Below are 25819 nucleotides of genomic sequence, written 5' to 3' on the forward strand. Positions count from 1 at the left end.
GGGGACCAGGCTGAACCAAGCATTTGGGAAGCAGCCAGGGACCAGATTGGTCAGGGGTGGTGGGTGGAGGGGACCCTGTTTACCCCCCCTTGACCTTCCCTGAGCCCAGCCTGAAGTAGAGGTGGTTCTTCCCTGAGTTTGCACCCATTGGCAAAGCAGGCAGGTGCACCCCACGATACCAGGCAGATTCACTGTACCACCAAAGTGGGCGATGGAGTGGGCCTGGGGTGATGACCCACCCAGGGGTGGGCACCCAGGACGGAGAACCAGGCTTACACCTGCAGGGAGAGCTAGTTGTGTAAGATAAATCTACAGGAAGACACCTATGAGGGTAGAAAGCTGCGTCCTAGAAGAGAAGGTCAGATATTCTAGCTCTCATGGCCCTTCCAGAGATGACCACAAAACTGGACACTGAATAGTATAGGCAAGCATATTTTGTCTCATACCTAGAAAGCAAACGAGACAGATAATAGAGAGTTGAAGGGTACCAAGAGATTTAGGACACACCTGTAGGACTAAAGATCTTAGAAAGATTCCAACCTGACCTCAAGCAAGCCAAATATGCCATTCCTACCACATAGGAGCTATATGTGCTGCCAGAGATGGAGGTAGTAGGCACGAGAGAGATATCAGCTTTTACTCCAGCCAAGAACCTTGAAGATCAACTTTCCAGAAGCCCAAGTAATGGGGTATACATACTATAGCAGGTAAAACAGCAACTTGAAAGCCAAGATTATAGTTGAGTTGTCCAGGGAAAGAAAAAAATGTTTCATTCCATACTCAATGCACCTTCCCCATGGCCTCTACCCTGGCTAGCAAGGTCTCAGCATGACACATCCCTGCGTAGTGGGCTGCTGTGACCACAGAGACCCTGGAATGGGCCGTAGTCGCAAGCCCTCAAATTCAAACTCATCTCCAGGCTCTACCACACCAAACCACAAAACACGATCCCTGCCTCAAACTTCACCAAGTTTCAGGACACATGGGAGACCTGCGGACAGCTTCCAGGCACTCCATCTAGTCAAAGACAGTATTGAGAACACTGAAGAATGGGCTTTACTTAGAACTGGATTAGAAAACAGGTGATGACAGGTGATGAAAACAGGTGTTTCTTTTGTCTCTCAAACAGACCATGAGCACTCTTGTGGAGATCAACCACCCTGGCTAGTCAACAGAGAGGATCAGATCCAAGTAGGGATCTGATCTGATATGCAAGGCATGCATATCTCTGCTTTGAGCCTTGTTTGAAAGGATTCTCAATGTGAAATGGATGCTCTGGAGGAAGGAAGAGGAAATCCTTTATCTCCTATGGTCTTGTCCAAAACAAGGAGAGTTACTGCAATCCTGGAAGTCTAAAGTTCAGAAACAGAATCAAGTATGTTTCCATTTTTGGCATATGAAGGTAACACTCACAGGATAATGCTAATTCTTTAGACTTTATTGTCAACTTCTCAACACTGAGGAAACTGGGAAAACAGGCTAATGTTAAATCACAGTTGACACTACCAACACAGGAAGTCTTGCTTTGGGAGATGTCAAGCTACCTTAATGGACATCTGGTGTCTTGTTTCCCAGTTAGGCTAGGTCACAGGAAAGGACTCAGGGAAGGTTTTTTACCTTTCCAATATGTGGTTATGTGTTAGTCTTGGGCATGTACCTCAGAGAGGAAAAAGAATAACATCAAACACAGGGAAGAAATTAGATCCAGGAAGATCTCTGGCTTGAGGCAAAGCCAGATGGTGGCTGCAATCTGTTGGGGACAGGGATCAGACATCCAGGAAACTAGCCTGTCTCCCAGCCAGAAGTCTTTAGTCCCAAGTCTTACTTAGATGGTAGACACCCATAGGTAGTATGACATCTTTGTTGTAGGCTTTTCTTTGTTTCTGCCTTTCTGAAGAGGTTAAAGTTTGGAAGTTATTTGTCCCAGAGACATTAGGATCTCAAGTCTAGAGAGTTGGAAGGATCTGCCAGAGTCAGTATCTTGCATACCAATGTCTTATACTTCACCTCCTGGCCAACTGCTAAGAGTCTGGACAGATTCCTGGAGTCCCCTTCTTTCCAGCACATATACTTAGGGCCTCAAAAACCAAAGTAGCCACTGTCACTGTAGCATATATTAAGGTAGTTCAGACCTATTGGATCAACAGGTCTGAGCTCTACAATTGTGCTTGTTCCCATAGACCTTAGAAAGACCTTGTGGTCAGGGGACTGTCTGTAGCTGAACGAGGCAAAGTAAAGTAAAGACAAGGTCAAAAAGTAGGAAGCAGAATCTGGAATGGAAAGCTCAGGCCAAGACATAGAGAAGACACCAATGACTTACTCATAGCCTTATCCAGGGCTACTTCAATCTAGCTCCAAGAAAGAAGCTATTTTTAATGTGGGAAAAGAACAGAAGCGTATACTGCTGAAATGTGTCACAGATGGAGAACTCAGTGAGATGAGCCCAGGATGAGAAGAGGGACGATCGTAAACCACGTGATAGGTTCCCGAGTTGTAACATTAGACTCAATGAGACTCATATAGGATGCGTCATCCTTCTCCAAACGGCTTGGTCAGAAATGTTTTGGATGTCACATAATGGGGTGTATTGGAAATGACCCAGATCTGAAGAGGGAAAAGTGAAATTCCTAAGTGGTGTGTGTTCCTTACACACACCTGAAGCTCATCTTATACAGTTTGGCATGCCTGCATTTTTCCTAGAACCTGTCATCTATGGTCAAGTCGAATTTTCCATTTCTGGCATGGTGTGAACACTCAAGAATTGGAAGTTTAGAAGCATGTTGGGTTTTTTGGATTAGACTTCAGGTAATTTTCCATATCATTGGCCTGAGCAAGGAATTTTAAAGATAAGATCTCCAAAGCAAAAACAGATGAATAGGGTTATATGGAATTGAAATATTCTGCATGGCAAAAGAAACAGAATAAAAAATGTAGAGAATGGAAGAAAACATTTACAAACTCGCTGAGAGATTAACATCCCTAATGTGTAAACTCTATATCAAGAGAATATACAATTGAAAGTGGACCAAAAACTTGAATAGACCTTTCAAGAAACATGCAAATTACTTAACAGGCCTACAAAAATGTTGCTAATTAGGATAATGTAACTTAAAAGCCACAATTAATTGTCACTTTACCACATTTAGAAGAGTGTTTTTAAGTTTACAGGTTTTTAAAATATTCATAGAGAGGAAAACATTATATACATCCTTATAGAAAACTATATGGATGTTTCCTTATAATTTAAAGATACAACTACCATGGGATCTACTACTGAGTACATGGGATTGGCTACTGGGTATATAGCCAGAGAACAAATCCTGTCTGTATTCCTGTGTCTACTGCAGGATTACTCACAATAATGTTCATAATTCACATGCTATGGAGTCTTAGACATCAGTTGACAAGTGGATAAAGAAAATGTAGTTTGTATACACAATGGAATAACATTTAGCCATAGGGAAATCCTGTCATTTATTGGAACTTGCATGAACCTGGAAGAATTAAGTGCTGAGGCACAGAATGATAATCTATGGTCTTCATGTTGAAGAAGCTCCCCTTGGAATATTGGTAGTCACAAGCTGGGAAGCATAGAAAGAGAGGATAGCGAAAGATGGGCCAAAACGCACCAAGTACAATAGAACAGATAAATTCTAGTATTTGTGGCCCAGGAGAGAGACGATTATATTGAGTATTTCAAAAATCTAGGAGGAGATTTCTAGTATTTGAGATGATACCATGGATATATGATACAAACCATACCCCGTAAGTATTCAGTTAAGTCAATGAAAAGTTTTGAAGAACGTTTTACAATTTAAGATCAGAGTAGTAATTCCAGGAAACATTTTTAACAGAAAATAACATCCAACTAGCCTTCAACATTTTACCTCAGTATGCCCTTAAGCTCATTTCCAGGTGTGCTTTAAATCCATTCTATTTTAAGCCTCTCCTCTGGGAGGCCTCCATGATAGTATCTGACTTCAGGGATTGCCCCATGAATCTTACTTTCCCCCCCAAGTAAGGAGTTATCTCCAAATCTGCCCACCTAATCCTGTATAACCATCAAAGTACAAGGAGAAAGAATAGGAATCTAAGGGATTCTAAATTACTCATAGGGTGGTAAGGGGAACCCACCTATAATATGGGACCAGAGACCCTCAACGACCTTCATATTGGATTTTCAGCTTCCAGAGAACCCCAGTTACAACCAGATGCTGCTCACACTTAATCTCAGGGCATTTCAATTCCTTCACTACCTGCCAATGAGGCAGACAGATTTCAGTATTTCTCCTGTCCCCTTGTCAATTACTCCTTGCAAAAACTGGTACCATGGTGTCAGGCAGCAAAGCCTTTATCAAAATCTCAGGAATCAAACCTAAGATTAGCACTCACAAAACCCAGATATACTTGCCCAGTTTGTAGGTTTGGGAACACAGCTGTTACTAAAAGCTCATTTCCAGAGGTCCAAGGGGCAGCAGCTTAAAGGCAGAGGAGATTTGACTGAACAGGTATTGGGCCCTACTTATAGCAAGGAGCTTAAAAACTACATGACTCCACTTCTATTATGGTAGCTGCCACCACAGTTGTTCAGGGAAATAGCTGGCCAAGGTGGAAGATACCAGTAACAGGCCACACAGCAGGAAAGACTCTTGCAGATAAGCTTCACAGGGAACCTACTCAAGGCCCCAGATAGGTGATACTTACCATGATCTGTTATAGCCCCTGTGTATAACAATACTTAAGAAAAAGAGGTAAGTGGGAAAAGAGGCTCCACTAGGCCTCAAGAAGCCCTACTAAGAAAGCCTGGCAAGTCATCAAATCCAGCTTGATTGGGACCACAGTGAGACTCTATCCAATATCCCTAGGTATTCAGAATGGAGGTCTTAGCTTTGAGCACGGGCCCTACAGGCTCATCCTGTGTTTCCCAGATGACCACCAGCCTCAGAGGGGACACTTCCAGAGCCAAGTTCAAACACCACCTAGCGTGACTGGGGGCACAGACAGCTAGCTTTCCAGAGCACCTTTCTAATCATGAATAGTAATAAGAGACACCGGAAAATTCTTTCAATTCCATACCACCAAGACTCTGATGTAACTAGGAGTATAAACTGGAGTTTTTGAGAGATATGGACATAACCCATCTAACAACCAGATCCAGGATTAAGCCTGAATAAAGCAAGATGTGAGCAAGATGTGAGCAGCTGTTTACAATCTCTTCTCTAAGTACTCTGGACCCAGACTGTGGAGACCAAATTGACTAATGAAGCCAACAGCTAGATGGAGGGACCCACATTATCTGTAATATCTGAAGGTGACTCATAGAACCCTAAGGGATATAATTGTATTATTCAATTCCAAGCAGTTACTCCAAATCTAGCAGGGATTTGGCATACAAGCTAGACTGAAAGAATGGGGGCAGAAACCAATAAACATAACCCCAAATAAAAGGTAAGAAGAACACCTCCCTTTCAATCAGGGGCCATGAAGGTTTTCACCCTTTGAAACACAGGCTGAGGAGAGTATCTGCTCTTTTGGGTTAGTTGAAGGTGGAGAGTTGCAAGGAAAACCATTGTGAACTGTTAAAAAATTTTCTGAAGAAAATGGCACTCAACAGCTTTCTACCTGCACCTATTCAGCTATCTCAGGACTTTTGAAGCTGAAAAGAAGCAGGATTTAAACGTCAAAGCAGACCTCCTTGGTATCTTCCCACAGAGAACCTCCTCCTACGGGGAACAGAAAGGCTAGATACCGCAATTGTTAGGGGATTTTGGAGATGAAGTTGCTTTTCCAGAAATCCATGTGGTCCAGTATCTCCTAGATATGGGAATGACATAAAATTTAGGTCAAATATATTGCATATTCAGTTCAATCCTAAAAGAAGAATTCAATATGATGCAATTGCTGGACAAGGACAGCCAAAAGGTAACGTCATTTATAGCAAATATACTGACCAGGTTCTAAATGAGGTTATGAAAGTGGATGATGCAAACCTGCAGAGACCAGCAGAAGAAGAGGTTAACGACCCTTCCACATTACCAAAGTGGCCTACATCGACCAAGTCACAGAAGGTGGAAAATGACCCAGGCCGCAGCAGCTCCAACGGCAGTCTATGTTACAGCCAGATGGGCAAGTAGACCTAAAACAGACTGGCTTCCACCTCAACATCACAAACCGGATAGTCCCAGTACTGGGCATGGAATTCAGCTTCAACCGATAACATTCCAGACACCCAGCCCCATGCAAACCTGGCTCCTCCATCCAGAGCCGCCCTTAGCCAGGACACCGGATATGGAAAACTTCTTTTTTACCTTTCCACATTTTCCTTTTTTGTATTTTTATTTGTGAATTTGCAGAATAAAATTCCTTCCTTGTGGAAGGAATAAAATACAATATAATAAACTCTTTCTGCCTGAACCATGTGGCAGTCTCCTTTTGGCAAACCCTATACAAGGGAGCCCAACAACCTGGCCCAGAGGGTTTGGCTTTTCTACAGATACCGAGGACACTTTAAGGAGGAGGTCAGGAGACTGGCGATTATCCACCTTCCCACATAAAAGCAAGATCATTTTGTAGAATTTAATCAGCCCTCGCCCCTTCTGGGTTAGACTCCTGTTGCCACCACGGGAAACCTTAATGACATCCAGTTACCCATTTATAGTGGAATGGAAGTTCTCAATCCATACTAAACTTTCAACTTTCTTCTTATCCAGCCTCTACCTCCTAAGACTACTTTCCATAGAAGCATATGTGCATTCTCAGCCAAGGAAGTGTTACTGCTGCCTTGTCCCAGACCCTGATGACATCTCAGGCTTACACCCCTAAAATTAACACCCTGTGTATCCATGGAGAATCAGAAACCCTTCATCACTAGAAACAGAGTAGAATGTAAGGTCTACCTGGGAGAATAGTCCCCTCCCCCCATCCTCTCCTCCTCCCCTACCAGGACAGCACAGTAGCCTTAGCACAAATGGCCTACTGGAAACCAGTAATCAGCTCTGAGGGTTCATCCTCTGACTGCCAGTCACTGCCTAATGCTCTGAGGTCCAGGCCTCCTCTACCCAGTCACACCCTCATCCACAAGGTCACACCCAGATCCATCCTGCCAAGCCCTCTTGGGCCAGGCCACACCTGCTTTCCCCAGAGGCTCCCTAGGCTCTGAGGTCCTTTCTGAATCCCCTGTGGCCACACCTCCTCCTGGCCCTCCCCTATTTAATCCCTCTCCCTTGCCCTAAACTTTCACTCTCTGCACTGTGGTTTCCAGCTCAGGCTGGCTGGCAGTGTGCTCTCCTTCTTGCTCTTGCTTTTGGGTAAATCAACTCTTGCCAAAGAAGATGGCGCTCACCAGCTTTTTACCCGCACCTACTCAGCTATCCCAGGACCAACATGAAGCTGAAGAGAAGGCAAGATCTCACAGTTCCTGGCAGACCTCCTTGGCCTCCTCACGCAGAGAACCTCCCCAGTATGGGTGCCGAAAAGGTTGGAATCCTCGCTCGCTAGAAGATTTTGGAGATGGAGGTGCTTTTCCAGAGATCCATGTGGCCCAGTATCCACTGGATATGGGACGACAACAAACCAGGTCCAATGCGCTGGCCATTCAGGTCGATCCTGAAGGAAGAATTCGGTACGATGCAGTTGCTCGACAAGGTCAGTCAAAAGACAAGGTCATTTACAGCAAATATACTGACCTGCTGCCACAGGAGGGGATGCATGCCGGTGATCCAGACCCACAGAGACCCAGCGAAGAAGCTATTCAAGAGATCACAGCAAAGACAAGGGTAGCCTTAGAGAAGTGTGTGCAGCAGAAGGTTGCCTCAGCCATGCCAGTTCGGGCAGCTGATCAACTGGCTCCTGCTCAGTATCTGCGATACACACCATCTCAGCAAGGAGTGGCATTGAACTCTGGAGCTACACAGAGGCTCATTCGCATGGTGGAGATGCAGACAGATCCAATGGAGCCTCCGAAGTTCCGGATCAACCAGAAGATTCCCCGGGGACCAGCTTCTCCTCCTGCACCTGTCATGCACTCTCCAAGCCAAAAGATGACTGCCAAGGAGCAACAAGAGTGGAAGATTCCTCCTTGCATCTCCAACTGGAAAAATGCAAAGGGTTATACAATTCCCTTAGACAAGCGACTGGCCGCCGATGCAAGAGGACTTCAGATGGTACACATCAATGAGAACTTTGCCAAACTCGCCGAAGCTCTCTACATTGCCGATCGGAAGGCTCAGGAGGCTGTGGAAACACGGGCCCAAGTGGAGAGAAAAAGGGCTCAGAAAGCAAGAGAGATTCATGAAGAGAAACTTAGAGTGATGGCCCAAAAAGCCAGGAAGAGGAGAGCTGGCATCAAAACCCGTGTGGACAGAGAAGATGGGGAGGCCCGTGGGAGGGAGGAGATCCGGCATGAGAGGCAAAAAGAGAGACAGCACAACCGGCATCTTTCCAGGGCAGCTGCTGAGAAGAGATGGAAACCACCGCAGAGGAAGGAACATCGAGTTATCACTGAAGTCATTGCTCTGGGTGTCCCCAATCCTGGAACCTCCAAGGAAGTTTGGTATGACCAGAGGCTCTTCAACCAGTCCAAAGGTATGGACAGCGGATTTGCAGGTGGAGAAGATGACATTTACAGCGTTTATGATCTCACCTGGAGAGGTGATAAAGACATGGCCCAGACCATCTATAGGCCCAGGACAAATCTGGACAAGGACATGGATGGTGATGACCTAAAAACCAAAATCCAGACCAACAGCTTTCTTCCAGTGCAAGAGTTTTCCGGTTCAGAACATAGGCAGACCGCACGAGAAGGGCCAGTGCAGTTTGAGGAGGATCCTTTTGGTTTGGACAAGTTTCTGCAAGAAGCTAAACAGCACAGTGGCTCCAAAAGACTTGCAGATAGCAGCCGACCTGAGGAGCATGAGCATGAAGGCAAGAAGAGGAGGAAGCCGTAGATACTTCTCTCTTCTCACTCAATGAACTTGGTTCAGAACCCTAGTGATGCAAGTCGTGGGGATATGCTTTGGAAAGGGTCAGAGTAAAATCCAAATCTGGATCCACTCCAAATGGATCAAAGACCTCGGAGTCAAAGCAGACCCTCAGAAAATTTTACAGGATGGAAGAGGAGAAAGCCTAGGTCTGCTTGACACAGGCCAAAATTGTCTTCAGAGACCCAGAAAACACAACAAATCAAAGAAAGCTTGGACAAATGGGGCTGCATGAAATTGCAGAGCTTCTGCATCGCACAGGACATAGCTCGCAAGATCAATAGAAAGCCCACGGATTGGGAGAAGAGTTTCACTAGCCACGCAATGGACAAGGGTCTCATATCTAAAATAGACCTGGAACTCAAAAAATTAAATCCCCCAGCAACAAATCTTCAAAGAAACACCTACCCAATAAATAAGTGGGCTAAAGACTTAAAGAGAAACTTCTCTGAAGAGGAAAGAAGGATGGCCAATAGACACAGGCAGAAATGCTCAACCTCTCTAGTCATAAAAGAAATGCAAATCTAAACAACCTTGAGATACCACCTCACTGCAGTTAGAATGGCTAGCTATAATCAAGAACTCTTATAACAACAGATGCTGAAGGGGATGTGGACAGAAGGGAACCTTACTGCATTGTGGGTGGGAGTGTAAACTTGTGCAACCACTTTGGAAAGCACTATGGAGGTTCCTCAGAAGACTACACATAGAGCTCCCCTAGGACCTCAGGAATCCCACATTGGGGCATTTACCCAAGTGTTTACAAACAAGACCACACTAAAGCTACCAGCATGACGATGTTTATTGCAGCATTATTTACCATAGCGAAGATATGGAACCAACCCAGATGCCCCTCAGTAGATGAATGGATCAAGAAAATGTGGTATATATACAGAATGGAATTCTATGCCTCCAGCAGAAAGAAGGACATTGCCCCATTTGTTAGGAAAAGGGAAGACTTGGAAAAAATTACATTAAGTGAAGTAAGCCAGGCCCAATGAAACATAGGTCCCATGGTTTCCCTTATTTGCAATAACTAGTGTATGTCTGAGACAAGTAGAAAAGTTTACATAAATTGATGTTCGGTGAAATAAACACCAAAATGAGTATTCAAATTTTTTTTCTTTCTTGCAATTGTTACTAACATAGTTATAAGATGATTTCTTTGTTGCTTTGTGTGTCCCTCCCCCACCGTATAACCCCTGCTTTCACTGTATTTGATGTTGGTATAATTTGTGGAGGGGAAGGGAAGAAACACGTCGATTATATAGGGATACAAGTGGACCCATCGCAACAATGAGATATACAAGTTGTTTTGTCAAAAAAATGAACTTTGGGAGGATTGGATGGGTGGGGAAGGAGGATGGGAAAGGATGGGAAGGGTAAACAAAGGAGGAAGCTATAATAAGGAGGCTTTATAAGAAATGTATTCACTGTATCGCCCATGTAATTGTAACTCCTCTGTACAGTATTTTCACAATAAAAAAATTAAAAAAAAACGAACTTTACAACTTTGGCTGGGGTGGGGAGGTGGCAGATTGGAAGGGATGGGGAGGGGAAGCAAAGCAGGAGGCAACAATGCTTGATAATAAATGTACTCATTACCTTGCCCACATGATTGTAACCCCTTTGTACGGTATTTTCACAATAAAAAAAATAGGAAAAGTTATTTTTAACGTTTCCACGTTTTCCTTTGTTCTATTTTTATTTGTAAACTTGCAGAATAAAATTCCTTCCTTGTGGAAGGAACAAAATAAAATACAATATAATAAACTCTTTCTGCCCGAACCATGTGGCGGTCTCCTTTCGGCAAACCCTACACAAGGGAGTCCAACAACCTGGCCCAGAGGGTTTGGCTTCTCTCTATGTTCTGAGGACATTTTGAGTGGGAGGTCAGCACAGTAATGATGATCAATTTTCTCACAGGAAAGTAAGAATCCTTTGTCAGATCTCATGAGATCTTGCTCCTATCCCTCCTTAGCCCATGTATTGGTCAAAAGCCTACTGCCATCATGTGAACCACTAAAGATATCAAGCTACCCATGTTAAATTGGAACAGACGCTCTACTTCTAAACTAAGCTTTCAACTTTCTTATTCAGACTCTGTTTCCTAAGTCTTCTTTCCCTAGAAGAATATCCAGGTTCACAATCAAGGAACCATCTCTGCTGCCTTGTCCTGATCCGGATGACATCTCTGCATTCTATTCCTAAGAATGATACCCCTGTGTCAGCAGGAAGTAGCCCAGAGAATCTTCAAAAGCCTGGAATGTTCTGTGTGCCCAGGATAATACCACTCCCTCCCCTTCTGCTCTCCTCCTCCTTTCCAGGAGAGGGCAGCATGGTCGCCTTTCCAAAATTCTCCTGCTGGAAAGCAGTAATCTCCTCAGTCAATCTCCTGAATGAGTCAGCAAAGGGCTCCAGGCTCTGAGGTCAACACCTCACCCTCTGAGGTCACCCCCTCACCCACCCAGCCCTGTCTTCCTAAGCCCAGCCACGCCCTTATCCACCCTGTCACACCCTGATAAGCCCAGTTACTCCCTCATCCGCCCAGCCCTGCCTGCTTCCACCAGTGAGAGGCTCCCTAAGCTCTGAGGTCATTTCCGCCTCCGCTGTGGCCACGCCTCCTCCCCGCCTGGCACTATATAAGCCCTCTGGCTGGTGCTCAGCTTTGTCTGTGGACCAGCCTCCCTCCAGTGCAGGTCGGCGCGCAGGTTGGTCTTGCTCCCTCCTGTCACTCAGCTCTTCCTGCCGACTCGCTTTGTTGTTGGGAAGCTTGATAGTGTCAAGAGCTCTCTGTCGGGCAGCTCTCTGCGATCCCAGTGTGTGCGGACATCTCCCAGGATCTCCTGCAGACATGGCGGTCTCCACCGCAGTCGGGAAACTGCGGATCCCTCAGGTGGCCAAGGTCAAAAACAAAGCTCCAGCTCTCGTCCAGATCACCGCCGAACAACTGCTCAGGGAGGCCAAAGAACGAGAGCTTGAGCTTCTTCCACCTCCACCTCAACAGAGGATCGCAGATGAAGAAGAATTCAATGACTACAAGCTGAGGAAAAGGAAGGCCTTTGAAGATAACTTAAGGAAGAACCGGACTGTGATTGGGAACTGGATAAAATACGCACAATGGGAAGAAAGGCTCCAGGAAATTCAGAGGGCTCGATCCATCTACGAGCGTGCTTTAGACGTGGACTATAGAAATATCACCCTCTGGCTGAAATATGCAGAAATGGAAATGAAGAATCGCCAGGCCAACCATGCCCGAAATGTGTGGGACCGTGCCATAACAGCACTGCCACGAGTCAGCCAGTTCTGGTACAAGTACACATACATGGAAGAGCTGTTGGGGAACATGGCCGGTGCCCGGCAGGTGTTTGAGCGCTGGATGGAATGGCAGCCCGAGGAGCAAGCCTGGCACTCCTACATTAACTTTGAGCTGAGATACAAAGAGGTGGAGCGGGCTCGGACCATTTACGAACGCTTTGTTCTTGTGCACCCGCGGGTGAAGAACTGGATCAAATATGCCCACTCTGAAGAAAAACATGCTTATTTTGCCCACGCACGGAAAGTGTATGAGAGAGCTGTTGAGTTCTTCGGAGAGGAGCATATGGATGAACACCTCTATGTTGCCTTTGCCAAATTTGAGGAAAACCAGAAAGAATTTGAGAGGGCCCAGGTCATCTACAAGTATGCCTTGGACAGAATCCCAACACATGAGGCTCAAGAGCTCGTCAAAAACTATACCATCTTTGAGAAGAAGTTTGGTGACAGACGGGGTATTGAGGCTATCATTGTGAGCAAACGCAGATTCCAGTATGAAGAGGAAGTGAGGGCCAGTCCCCACAATTATGATGCGTGGTTTGATTACTTGCGCTTACTGGAAAGCACTGCAGAAGCTGACACAGTGCGAGAGGTTTATGAGAGAGCCATTGCCAACATTCCACCCATTCAGGAGAAGAGACACTGGAAGCGTTACATCTACCTCTGGATCAACTATGCACTCTATGAAGAATTGCAGGCAAAGGATCCTGAGAGGACAAGGCAGGTGTATCAAGCCTCTTTGGAATTAATTCCTCATCAAGAGTTCACATTTGCCAAAATGTGGCTCTATTATGCACAATTTGAAATAAGACAGAGAAATTTATCATCTGCCAGAAGAGCTTTGGGGACTTCCATAGGCAAGTGTCCAAAGAGCAAGTTATTTAAAGGCTACATAGAACTGGAAGTGAAGCTTCGAGAATTTGACAGATGCCGGAAGCTTTATGCAAAGCTGTTGGAATTTGCACCTGAAAATTGTACCTCCTGGATTAAGTTTGCAGAATTAGAGACAATCCTTGGTGATGTGGAGAGAGCCAGGGCAATCTATGAGTTAGCCATCAGCCAGCCTCGCTTAGACATGCCAGAGGTGCTTTGGAAATCCTACATCGACTTTGAGATGGAACAGGGAGAAATTGAGAGAACACGAAATCTTTACCAACAGTTGCTCCAACGGACACAGCATGTCAAGGTATGGATCAGTTTGGCTCACTTTGAGTTGTCTGCAGGAGAAGACAGAAGTGTGTCTAAATGCAGACAGATTTATGAAGAGGCTAACAAAACCATGCAGAACTGTGAAGAAAAGGAAGCGAGGCTTATGCTGCTGCAATCGTGGAGACGCTTTGAGGATGAATTTGGAACAGTATCAGATAAGGAGAGAGTAGACAGACTCATGCCAGAGAAAGTGAAGAAGAGAAGAAAGGTTCAGACTGATGACGGGTCTGATGCAGGCTGGGAAGAATACTGTGACTACATCTTTCCAGAAGATGAAGCTGCCAGCCAACCTAACCTCAAACTTCTGACTATGGCTAAACTTTGGAAGAAACAACAGCATCTTGACTCAGGATGCTTTCTCTAAATGTTGCCACATTTTGGTGTTTTATATTTTTATTTGTAATGTTGTAAAATTTTGTAATATTGTAAATTTTGTAAAATTTTTCCTTGTTGGAAGGAATAAAATAAAATAAACTCTTATCTATCTGAAGCATGTTGTGGTCTCCATTTATTGAAACTTACATTAGAGAACCCAACAACCTGGCCCAGAGGTTCAGCTTCTCTAAACTTCCTGAGGATACTTTGAAAAGGAGGTCAGGAGACTAGCGATTATCAACCTTCCCACAGAAGAGGAGGACAACATTGAGCTATATATGTATAAATGGTAGTTCTTTGTTTTCATATGGAAGATATTGAAGTACAGGTGTTTATTTGATAGTATTACTTAGTACATGTATAGTTTTTACCAATTCACTGGGGATGGACATTTGGCTCAGACACTTGAAGCTGTTAGGAACACCCACATTGCAGACTTGGGATGGACATCCACTTTTAGTATACTTGTTTTGATTCCAAGAAAGAGATTGCCAAGTCTTATGGTAGGTATGTATTTATTTAGAAGCTACTATAAAAATGTCACAGTGCAGATCAGAAGGAACAATTCTGCCCAACTAGAGGTAAGGTATGTGAAGTACTGTGGGCAATGTTGACCATGTTAATTCCATCACAGGTCTTCATTGTAAGCACCTCTCAGGCTTGTTTCTTGAAATGTCACATCTGACCTTTCCCTGTGCCTGGTTGACTGGATTAAGGAGGTCTGACCAACAAGGCTTCTGCTCACCACTGGCAAGCCATGTGGACGTCCAGACCTAGTAACCCTTCAGCCCTGCAGGCACCTGACTTCCACCCCACTGCAGATCCTAAGGGATATCAGTCAACTCATGGAAACTGGAGGAAGATGATTTTTGGTTTAAGCACTGATGGTGTTTGCTTGTAATCCCAACACTTGTGAGACTGAGGTAAGAGGATTGGGAGTTTGAAGCATCCTGGCCCACATGGTTAGACCATGTCTAAAAGAATATATTTTTGGTTATTGTTGTCGAAAAATTATGGATATTGGATAGACAACAGGAACAAAGGTTATCACCCCAAAGTAGGATGTCACCATAAAACCAAGTAAGCTGTCAAGTCATTTCCTGTTGATTTGGTGAGGTGTGTTAATTTCTGAATGGATGGTAGGGGAAGGCAGAAGAAAGGATTTAAAACTTTTTGCTATTATCTGTGTCAGTATTATTTTCTTTTTAGCTTGTGACATATTGTAAATTGCATCTTCTCTGCCTGCAAATCCACTGTCCATACCGTTGGATTGATTGAAGAGCCGTCGGTCATACTGAACTTCATTTGAGGTGCAAGGATTGGGGACACCCCAATGACTTCAGTGATTTCAGTGATTATCTGCTGTTCCTTTTTCTGCAGTTCCGATCCCTTCCCAGCAGCTGCCCAGGAAAGATAATGGTCATGCCATCTCTCTTTTTGCCTCTCCTGCTGGATCTCATCCCTCCTACATGCGTGCCTCCCTATCATCTGTCCACATGGGTTTTGATCCCAGCTCTCCTGTCGCTGGCTTTTGGGCCATCACTCTAAGTTTACCTTTCATTCTGAATCCTTTTTCTCTCCACTTGGGCCCATCTTTCCACAGTGTCCAGAGCCTTCCAGTCAGCAATATAGAGAACTTCAGCCAGTTTGGCAAAGTTCTCATTGATGTGTACCATCCGAAGTCCTCTTCCACTAGCGGCCAGTTGCTTGTCTAATGGAATTGTATAACCCTTTGCATTTTTCCAGTTGGAAATTCAAGGAGGAATCTTCCACTCTTGTTGCTTCTTGGCAGTCATTTTTTGACTTGGAGAGTGCATGACAGGTGCAGGAGGAGTAGGTGGTCCCTGGGGAATCTTCTTGTTGATCTTGAACCTCAGAGGTTCCATTGGATCTTTCTGCATTACTACCATCTGAATTAGCCTCTGTGAAGCTCCAGAGTTAAATGCCACTCCTTGCTGAGATGGTGTGTATCTCATATACTGAGTGCGAGCCAGTTTATCAGCTGCTCCAACTGGCATGGCTGTGGCAACCTTTTGCTAGACATACGTGTCTAAGGCTACCCATGTCTTTGCTATGAGCTCTTGAGAACTTCTTCGCCATTTCTCTGTGGGTCTGGAACATTGGTATTCATACCCTCCTTTGGCTCCAGGTCAGTATATTTGCTGTAAATGACCTTATCTTTTGAATGTCTTCGTTGAGCAATTGCATCGTACTCAATTCTTCCTTCAGTATCGACCTGAATGGCCAGTGCATTTGACCTGTTTTTTTTTTGTCATCTCTATCCAGTGGATACTGGGCCACATGGATCTCTGGAAAAGCATCATCAAAGTCCTCTAACAAGCAAGATATACAGCCTTTTTGGTATCTGTATGAGGGAAGTTTCTCTGCGGGAAGAGGCCAGGGAAATCTGCCATGGACTGTGTGATTCTGCCTTCTCTTCTGCTTCAAGTTGGTCCTGAGATAGCTGAGTAGGTACAGGTAAAAAGCTGGCGAGTGCCATCTTCTTCAGCAAGAGTTGATTTAGTCAAGAGCAGGAGCAAACGGATGTCCTGCCTGAGTTGGATGCATGCACAGTGAGAGCATAGGGCAGGAGAGAGGAATTATATAGGAAGGGCAAGGAGGAGGTGTGTCCACAGCGGATGTGGAAATGACGTCAGAGCTGATGGATCTTCTCACTGGCAGGAAGAGGCCTGACTGGGGCAGATAAGCACAAGACCTCAGAGGATGAGGAAGTGACCTCAGAGCCTGGGGCCCTTGCAGCCTCAATCAGGGGATTGACACTTCGATGTGATTGATTACTTGTTTCCCACAGGTGATTTCTGGAATGGCTACTGAGCTTTCCTTTCTAGTAGAGAAGAGGAGGAGAGTGGGCCAATGTCATGGGCATACCTAACATTCTAGCCTTTTGACAATTGAGAAGAGCCACTGATTCTCTCTGGCTATTTCCTGCTGACAGAGGGGGGGGGCGGGGGGCGGTCATTTTTAGGGATAGAGGCTGAGATGACATCCCGACTGGTATAAAGCAGCAGTAACAGTTCCTTGGTTGTGAATGTATATATTTGTCTATGGAAAGAAGTCTTAAGAGGCAGGGGCTGAATAAGAAGTTGAAAGTATAGCATAGAATGAAAAGTTCTGTTCCACTTTAAAATGGGTGACTTGATGCCCTTAGTGGTTCCCATGGTACCAACAGGGGTTTGACTGAAGATTTGTTCTGGGGAGGGTTATGGGGGAGGGGTGAGGACCTGACTGGACCACTTTTCACCTCTAGGTCTGAGGAGCTAAAGACCAGTCATTTCCACATGGAAGTGAGAGGGGCAAAGGTGGTCCAGTGATGTAACAGGATAAGGGACAGAGGACAGTAGCACTAACTCCTGGTGGCCCACCTGTAGGTCAAAAGTGAGAGAGGATTCAGGTGGACCTGTTGCAACAATGAGAAGTACAAATTGTCATGTCAAAAACGAGCTTTACAATGTCAGTGGGGGGGAGGGGGGAGGCCAGGAAGGGAGGGGAAGGGTAAACAAAGGAGGAGGCTGCAATGCTTGATAAAAAATGTATGCATTATCCTGCCTATGTAATTGTAACCCCTCTGTACAGCATGTTCACAAATAAAATAAAAAAAAGTGAGAGAGCCTGGGAGCTGATCCCAGTGACAACTCCTGAGCATAGTCAGGTGTGACAGACCAAGTAAGGGAAGGTATGGCCATGAACACACAAGCACATAAGTGCATACACATGCCTATGTGTAGGTATGAAGGTTGACTAGATAAGCCAGGTTTTACAGGTTTAAGGAGACAGATGGTGTCCAGTTCATGTAGAGAATGAGAGGGTGGGTTAATCAAGGCCAGAGAACATGCTTTCAGAGCAGATGAAATGTTTCACCCCTGGCCCTATTAGAAACAGGCTGCATGTTGTTTAAAAGAAAGGAGTTTAATAGCCTACAGCCCTTCAGAAGGCTTCAAAGCTAGAGAACAAAGCTCACTCAGAAAAGTCAAGTTTGGGCTGGGAAGGTGGCTCAGTGGTAGAGTGCTTGCCTTGCATGCTTGAGGCCCAGGTTCGATTCCTCAGCTCCCTCTGCCTATACAAAATTGCAGCTACAGAAGACCACAGACAGCCTCTACATCAAGAAGAGAGCAGCATTCTTCCTGGTATAGCTCTGAACCAGCAAAGCTGCAATCACAAAGATGGGAGCCATTTGTTTGGTGGGTTCTCTGGTGTTGCCATGGGAGATGCCATGTTCATTGTCCTCCTGCAGTGTCTGAGCTTGAACAGCCTGGTAGAGGGAAATGCAATTGCCTGATATGAATGCTCAGGACACAGGCTTCACCCAGGGACAGTACCACAGTCTCCCACAGCAGAATGTCCCTTGGTGCCATGATGGAGGCTTTGGAAGCCTTTCCAGGGTTCTACAAGGCCAGCTGCTTCTGGGATGCTCTGATTGCCAGAAGGTTCCATGGGCACCAGCCTGTGGATTCACCAATGCAAAGAAGGCATTTTGTCCATCACAAGCAGAACTGATGTGGAATCAGTGACACCAAGTATTACATTGAAAGTCCTGAGTGTTATAAAAAATGACTGTGTCTGTCAGACAAAGAAGGGTAAAAATCCAAGCAAGAATCTTATAAGGCAAGTGGCTCCATCCTATCACAGCAGTCGAATGCCAGCAATTGGCCTTTGGCTGGCTGGCTGCCTCCCAGGTTCAAGAAGTTTATCGGGGTCACTGTTGCAGCAGTATCAGTTCAGCCTTTTAAAGACATTGAAGTCATGGGTCCTACCTTAGATCCATTCAAGTCATGGATCCCACCTATGGATCCTTGCCTCCAGAGCACTTCATCTGTGAGACCTTTCAGTCAGCAGTAGAGTAGATAGGGAAAGAGGCAGGTCCATCTGAGGGCAGCCATATTGTTCAACTACCTGAGTCTCTCATGGCCAGGACTTTGAGTATTCAAGGGTACTGTGTTTTCACTCCAAGTGCTTCACCAGTATATTCCCCAGCTCAGTCTCATCATAAATCATAGTGTTGCTACTTCTAATTCCATGACTTAGAATGACTTCATTTTAGACCATTTGTCCTAGTAGGCAAAGACAACCCAATGACAACCCAGAGTCCTGCCCTTTAGAAAGACACCTTCTTACTCTAGTCCTTCAAGGCTAGCTTGCATCAAAAATCTCAGAAGCTCCCAGGAGGATAAGAGATGTGATAAGTGTATTCCACCACCTCCACCAGTAAAGAAAACAAAGGACTCCAAGCCCTCTGGTCCTTGCCCAGAGCAACATTAACAGCAAATGCAAGTTATTAAGGCAGAGCAGAGGGTGCTGAAGTAGCTGGGGATCTGTGCATGTCAAGCACCCCAGACGATCATTGCTATGTATTTACAAGTCTTAAAATGTGAACGTGATCAAACCCTTATTCAGACTGCCTAGGTAGTCCCTGATGGAATTACATGAACGATAGTCTGTGACCAATGTTTTTGTTCACTCCCAACCAGAGACCGTATCGTGTGTGTGCATCTACCTGGCGACTAGGGTGCTCCAGATTTAACTGCCCACTCCTCCCCACTGGTTTCTTCTTTTTTTGGCACTACAGAATAGGAAATTCAAGAAATATGCATAGAGATGCTTTGGCTGTATACCAGGAAAAAGCCTAACTGAATTTCTAGAAAGGGAAGCAGAGAAAATTAGCCTTACAGGAAGCCAAGTTGAAAGCAAAGGGACTGAATCTGGATGGGACCCCAGCCCTGTCTACCTTGGGTGGCTTCTCCTGGGCCTTCAAGCTGTCATCACTTAGATAGAGAAGCAATAGCCAAAGAGAAGTCCCTGGCATCCCTCAGTGTGAAGATGATCAAAGAGGAACCTGAAAATGTCACTGTACATTGGGCCTCTGAGTCGGAATTTGCCAGTTCTTCCAACATATGGCTTCAATTGTCTGTTAATACCATGAGGGCCTCTGATGCTGAGCTGTGAACCTGAAAGGGTTCAAGAGCTTGGAATGCCAGCTCAAAGTGCCCTCGGAATGCTCAGAGCTGAGCCTGAATAAGGCCAAACAGTTGAGGCTGACAGAGGTAAAAGTTATTACCCCAAGTGAGTGGGGAGCTGCTTGAACACGATGAGTTTAAGGCCTTGGGGATAAGGTGGATGTCTGTTTTATGGAAGGAATGTTTTATTATTCCCTTTTGCTCCCTAATGATAAAGGAGTCAATTATTTCTATGTTTACAAATTATACCTCATTAATGGCTATAACCACAAGATAGATTGATACCCTCATGTGTGCACTGATCTGTAGTTGCCCCTCCCACTGAACTGAACTCAATAAAACTCTTCTTAGGGCACACTAGGACGTGGTAGCAGGAATCCCATCCGGTCACCTGGCTCCCCAAGACCTCAGTTCTGTGGCCTGTTTTCCCATTATTGTCTTGTCCCCAGTCACAGCAGTCAGCAACACTTTCTTATGTATCAAGGAAGACCCTTGTGTCCAAAATACCCCATCACACAATTTAGTTGGACTTGCTGTCAGTAGGGAAGGGTACAAACACCTAACCCAGGATGAAATTAGTCAGCAAGAACATGAAATCTTCTAGAATGAATAAACTCTGGAGCTTGAACTTAATAAAAGGAACCTGAAGACAGACAGCAGGCTTCCTAAAGCTCTTACCATGGTGTAAGAAAAGACAGCAAGAAAAGCAACAAGAGAAGCAGCAAGAGCAGAAGAGTGGATCAGTCGAGGTCATGAATGGGGTCACGGGTCTAGATCACACACTCCCAGAAGACATTGCAGCAACAGGCGGAGCTGGCCTGGGACATACTGCTTGAGGTCCCCCAGCAGGTCCCTCAGCCACAGGGAGGGCCATTGGGCCACCACAACCACGCCTCTCCTCACCTGGAGGCCAGTGCCCCAGAGACGACACTCAAACAGACTTGGCCATAGAGGAAAAAAGTCCTGTTCTTGATTTAGAGCAAGCCCCGCGATCATTCCCACGCTGCTAAGCAGCACAGACACGAGAGGGGCCAGCACAGGGACCTGGGCAACGGTCTGCTCCTTCGAGGGGTCCACAAGGGCAAGCACCACGGCAGCAGCCGCTTGGGCCACGGCAGACACCGACGCCGACCCCCGCGTCATCCTGAGGCCAGGAGTGTGCACTCAATCCCAAGTGGTTAGCATGTGGGTTCTTCAATCTAGGTGTCTAGAAACACAGAGGACATTTTCTTTCGAGAAGAGGTATGTGGAAATTCTTTCACACAGGAAAATGCCCTAGTAGTATCTCATAGCAAACCATGGTCAGGATCGACTGTACTTTATTATAGTTGTGTATTGTTTATTGCTATAAGAACTGCAGTGGGAATTCTGTAAAAATGTATCTTATTTTTATACAGATATAAGTGCAGACATTGTTCTGTTTAAGTGGTTTATTTCCTTAAATGATGGTGAATACTTTAACACTGCTTTGTCTGCACAAAGTATTTGTCTGTGTAAAGTTTTCGACAATAAAATACACATCTTGTTTTTCTAAAAAAGAAAAACACACACCCAGGTCGTGAGTGCAATAGCCTGGAAATAGGGAATATCAAAAAATTGCATGGGGTTGAGAGTGGAGGGTTCAGCTCTGTAATCCGGAGGATTGGGGGACGACAGCTTTTTGCCTGCAGTCTTCCTCAACCCGTGCCTTAGTTCTTGGCCCAGGCCTTGTTGGACATGTCTGCTGCTGGGGGAAATGGCCCCTGTCACCAAGCTGACCGTCAGGATGGATCAGTTGCCAGGGTTGAGCAGTGAGTGTGAGCAGACACTGGAGATGTAAAACAACAGCAGTCTTCAGGGAACGGGCTCTTCTAAATCCACTGATGCAGGTTTCTGTCTGGATTCTCCTGCACCCTTGCACAGAAAAGAACACCTTGAAAATCTCACCAAGAGGATAAATTATGAGGATAGATTCCTTGCCTTAGAAGATTTTGGGGTATAGCCCAGCCTGGAATAGGAGCCATTCCGATTCTCTGGAACATGATATCTTTCAGCTCATTGACCAGGATGAAAACAAGGAAAAAGAAGCATTTGAGTTTAAGAAGCTCATAACACCTGCATCTCATGGTTGCCTGTATGCCCATGGACTAGACGAGGGTAAAGATGACTTCTCACAGAGGCAGCACTCAGCCCCAGCTTGGATGCTTTCATCACATGAAAGAGATGTGAGCCAGGGAATTTTGTTCCTCTTTCCACACTCCAGTCACCTGTGTTAGTCAGTTTGTCTGATGAGGATGATGGCTTCATGGACCTTCTTGATGGAGAGAGTCTGAAGAACGATGTGGAGGCCCCATCGGGCATGGCAAGTCTCTGGACAGCACCCATGGTTATGAGAGGAGCTACAAATATTGGCAGTGGGTGGGGGATATTTGCCTCCGCTTCCCAGTGTGACTCCAGCATTTGGTCAGCAATGAAGGGACTAGAACAATCTCCAGTGGAATCTCCATAGGGAAGCACAAAGTGGCAGAAGAGCTTGGCTGGAATTAGTCCTGGAGGGTCACATAATCTACAGGGTCCCTGAGATTCTACACCAGTCTTTGTCTCTGACAAATTCCTCCAAAGGGACCATAGAGAAAAAATATCAATGCATAGTCAATAGTATTTTACTAAAAATACTCCTTTTGGGGAAAAAAGATTCATAGAAGCTTTTATGTGTTTCCTCTCAGACTTCAGAAATTGTAAATTTTCAGTGTGCTCAAGGCCGGAGGGTAAGGACACAGTTTATTATACAGCTCATACAGGTTGCTCTTGGGTGTGTGTGCTGTTATTGGCAAGTCAACATTTCTGATTTAAAAAGTTTTAAGTCTTGTGAAAAACATTTGTTTCACTGCAGAATTTTTTATAAAAATTTGGGACTGGGAAGGTGGCTCAGTGGTAGAGCACTTGCCTTGCATGCTCGAGGCCCTGGGTTCGATTCCTCAGCACCACATAAGAAAAAAGCCGGAAGTGGCGCTGTGGCTCAAGTGGTAGAGCGCTAGCCTTGAGCTGAAGAGCTGAGGGACAGTGCCCAGGCCCAGAGTTCAGGCCCCATGACCGGACCCCAAAAAAAAAACAAAAACAGAATTGTTTATAAAAATTCAATAAAGCCAGTCGAGGCTGGCTCACGCCTGTAATCCTAGCTACTCAGGAGGCTGAGATCTGAGGATCATGGTTCAAAGCCAGCCCGGGCAGGAAACTCTGAGATTCTTATCTCCAATAAACCACTAGAAAACTGGAAGTGGTGCTGTGCCTCAAGCGGTAGAGCTCTCGCCTTGAGCTGAAGATAGCACGGACAGCGCCCAAGCCCAGAGTTCAAGCCACACAACGGAAAAAAATTATTCACTGAAAATTGTGGATCTGTTTCCTACTAGTCACAGCATTTGTACAATGTTGCTTTTTAATATATTAAAAACAGGAAAAACAATGCTCAGGAGGAGGAATAGAAAGAGTATCTGAGTAGCCAAGAAGATGATGGCAATGATGGTAGTGATCCAAGCTCTCCCTGAAAACATCACTAGACAACACACCGAATTGTGGCTGGATAAGAAGTGGTCCCAGTATCTCAGTAGTCCCAGGCCATTTCTGTCCTAAGATGGCTAAAGCTACTTCAGCCAGTTCAGTGAATTGGATAATGACGTATCCTGAAACAGAAGATCACATCAGATGTAGGGAAAGAAATTACAGAAAGACAGCCTATAAACACACATTAAAAACTCAGGTGAATGAGTACAATAGCCAGGAAATTTGGGACTATCAAAAAATTCCATGGAATAAAAGCCCAAAGCAGATCAGGGGACCAAGATTAAGTCCCCATATACAGATACACAGCATGGCAGGGCACCTAGGTAAAAGGAAGACTAGACACTGCATGCTGCCTCCTGTTTTTGTCTCCACTTGAGCTATAAGACAGATTGTAAGGAAGTGTTCTGGCAGACCATGGGCACACACTGCTGGAGCTGGACTTGGGTTCTCGCCTCATTCCTGACACTGTCCAAACACTGGCATCCTAATCTCAAAGCTGCCTTTGTCCAGGATCAACCAGGCCCTTTAGTGATGCTGACACATGCACCCCATCTTCCTGCTCTCCTGGAAGCTGCTGTCCCTTGGGCCACATGACAAACAGCAACCACGATTTTTGTACCCCTGCATCTAGCCTCACTCTCCAACAATAGAATCCCAGATATTGTCCATGGAGCAGGTAGGATCCTGAGCCACCTATTTAGGCCAAGCAGGAGTCTAATGACAAGTCAGGAGAGTGATCAAAACCTTTGTCTCTGATAAGGCCAACACAGACACTAATTCAAGAGGGCATCAACTCTGGTTGACTTTTCTCATCTTCTAGACAGTTCTTGAATAAATATAAAAGCCTATCTGGCTAAACCAAGGCTAGAAGCAGCTCTACCAGATCACTGATTCTTAATGATGCATGCTTTCTAATGAAGACAATTCTCAATAGCAGAGTAGCCAAGGGTTTCCTTTTAGAATTCTAGACCAAAGAGAGAAGGCACAGACAGTGTCACTGAGTGGTAGGACTCCTGTTCACAATCACTGCATGTTACCCATGAAAAGCATTTGGCCAGGCCCCTTGGGGAACAGCCCCCATGGGCCATGACAAACTGCTAAAGGTAATCTATCCTGGTGGTTGCTTTTCCTTTCACCTCAAATGCTACCTTTGGGGCCAGCAATGTTGTATATTGATCAGAGGCAAGTTCTTCCTTAGGACACAGGTAAGTCAATAATGTCAGGGTTAGTTAAGTTAATTCCTAGGTATTTTATTTTTTGTGAGGCTATTACAAATGGAGTTGCTTTCCTAATTTCAGCCACACTTTTCTCATTGTTGGCATACAGAAAAGCCATTGATTTTTGGGGGTTAATTTTATAACCTGCTACTTTGCCAAAGTTTTGAATCAGCTTGAGTAATTTGGGAGTGGAGTCTATGGGATTCTTTAAATACAAGATCATGTCATCTGCAAAGAGGGAGAGTTTTATTTCTTCTTTCCCTATTTGGATCCCCTTTATGTCTGCATCTTGTCTTATTGCTGTAGCTAGGCATTCTAATACTAGATTGAAGAGAAGTGGAGAGAGTGGGCATCCTTGTCTTGATCCTGAGTTAAGAGGAAATGGCTTTAGTTTTTCACCATTAAGTATAATGCTGGCTGTAGGTTTGTCATATACAGCCTTTATTGTATTGAGGAATGTTCCATGGATTCCTAATTTTTCCAAAACCTTCATCATAAAGGGGTGTTGGATCTTGTCAAATGCTTTTTCTGCGTCTATTGAGATAACCATGTGGTTCTTATTCTTGCTCCTGTTGATGTGATGAATAATGTTAATTGATTTGCGTATATTGAACCAGCTTTGCATCCCTGAAATGAATCCTGTTTGATCGTGGTGTATGATTTTTTGGATGAATTGTTGAAGTCGGTTGGCCAAAATTTTGTTGAGAAGTTTCGCATCAATGTTCATCAAAGAAATGGGTCTATAGTTCTCTTTCTTTGATGAGTCCCTACCTGGTTTTGGGATGAGGGTTATGATGGCTTCATAGAATGTGTTCGGTAGTGAGCTTTCTCTTTCAATTTCATTGAAGAGTTGGAGGAGAATTGGTGTGAGCTCTGCTTTGAAGGCCTTGTAAAATTCCGCTGTAAAACCATCTGGTCCTGGACTTTTCTTAGCTGGGAGGTCTCTTATTGCTGTTTCTATTTCAATGCTTGATATGGGCCTGTTAAGATAGTTTAACTCATCTTGGTTTAGTTTTGGCATGTCAATATTTGCTAGGAAGAGGTCCATTTCTGTCAAGTTCTCAAACTTATTAGCATAAAGTTTTGAGAAGTATTCCCTTATATTGTTCTGAATCTTGGTTGTTTCCGTGGTGATGTTTCCATTCTCATCTCTGAGTTTATTAATTTGGGTGTGTTCTCTTCTTTTTCTGATAAGATTTGCTAAGGGTCTGTC

General features: G+C 44.9%; 2 protein-coding genes and 1 pseudogene across 2 annotated transcripts in view; all 3 read left to right on the forward strand.

The window, feature by feature from the left end:
- Positions 1 to 7331: 7331 nt before the first annotated feature.
- LOC122122359 (SNW domain-containing protein 1-like) lies at positions 7332 to 8970 on the forward strand. The gene is given in 2 exon segments (XM_042696517.1): positions 7332 to 8749; positions 8751 to 8970. Coding segments are annotated over 2 exon segments (1638 nt in total).
- A 2845-nt stretch (positions 8971 to 11815) lies between these two features.
- Positions 11816 to 25819, forward strand: part of LOC122122276 (crooked neck-like protein 1) — a 29928-nt gene continuing 15924 nt past the window's right edge. Inside the window, 3 exon segments of the mRNA XM_042696379.1 lie at positions 11816 to 13838; positions 16730 to 16743; positions 25540 to 25546. Of these exon segments, the coding sequence (XP_042552313.1) occupies positions 11833 to 13838; positions 16730 to 16743; positions 25540 to 25546 (2027 nt within the window). The 5' untranslated portion in view covers positions 11816 to 11832.
- LOC122122218 lies at positions 18097 to 21031 on the forward strand (annotated as a pseudogene).

This window comes from Dipodomys spectabilis, unplaced genomic scaffold, assembly GCF_019054845.1.
Source record: "Dipodomys spectabilis isolate Male_0828 unplaced genomic scaffold, ASM1905484v1 ptg000207l, whole genome shotgun sequence".
NCBI classification, from domain to species: domain Eukaryota; kingdom Metazoa; phylum Chordata; class Mammalia; order Rodentia; family Heteromyidae; genus Dipodomys; species Dipodomys spectabilis.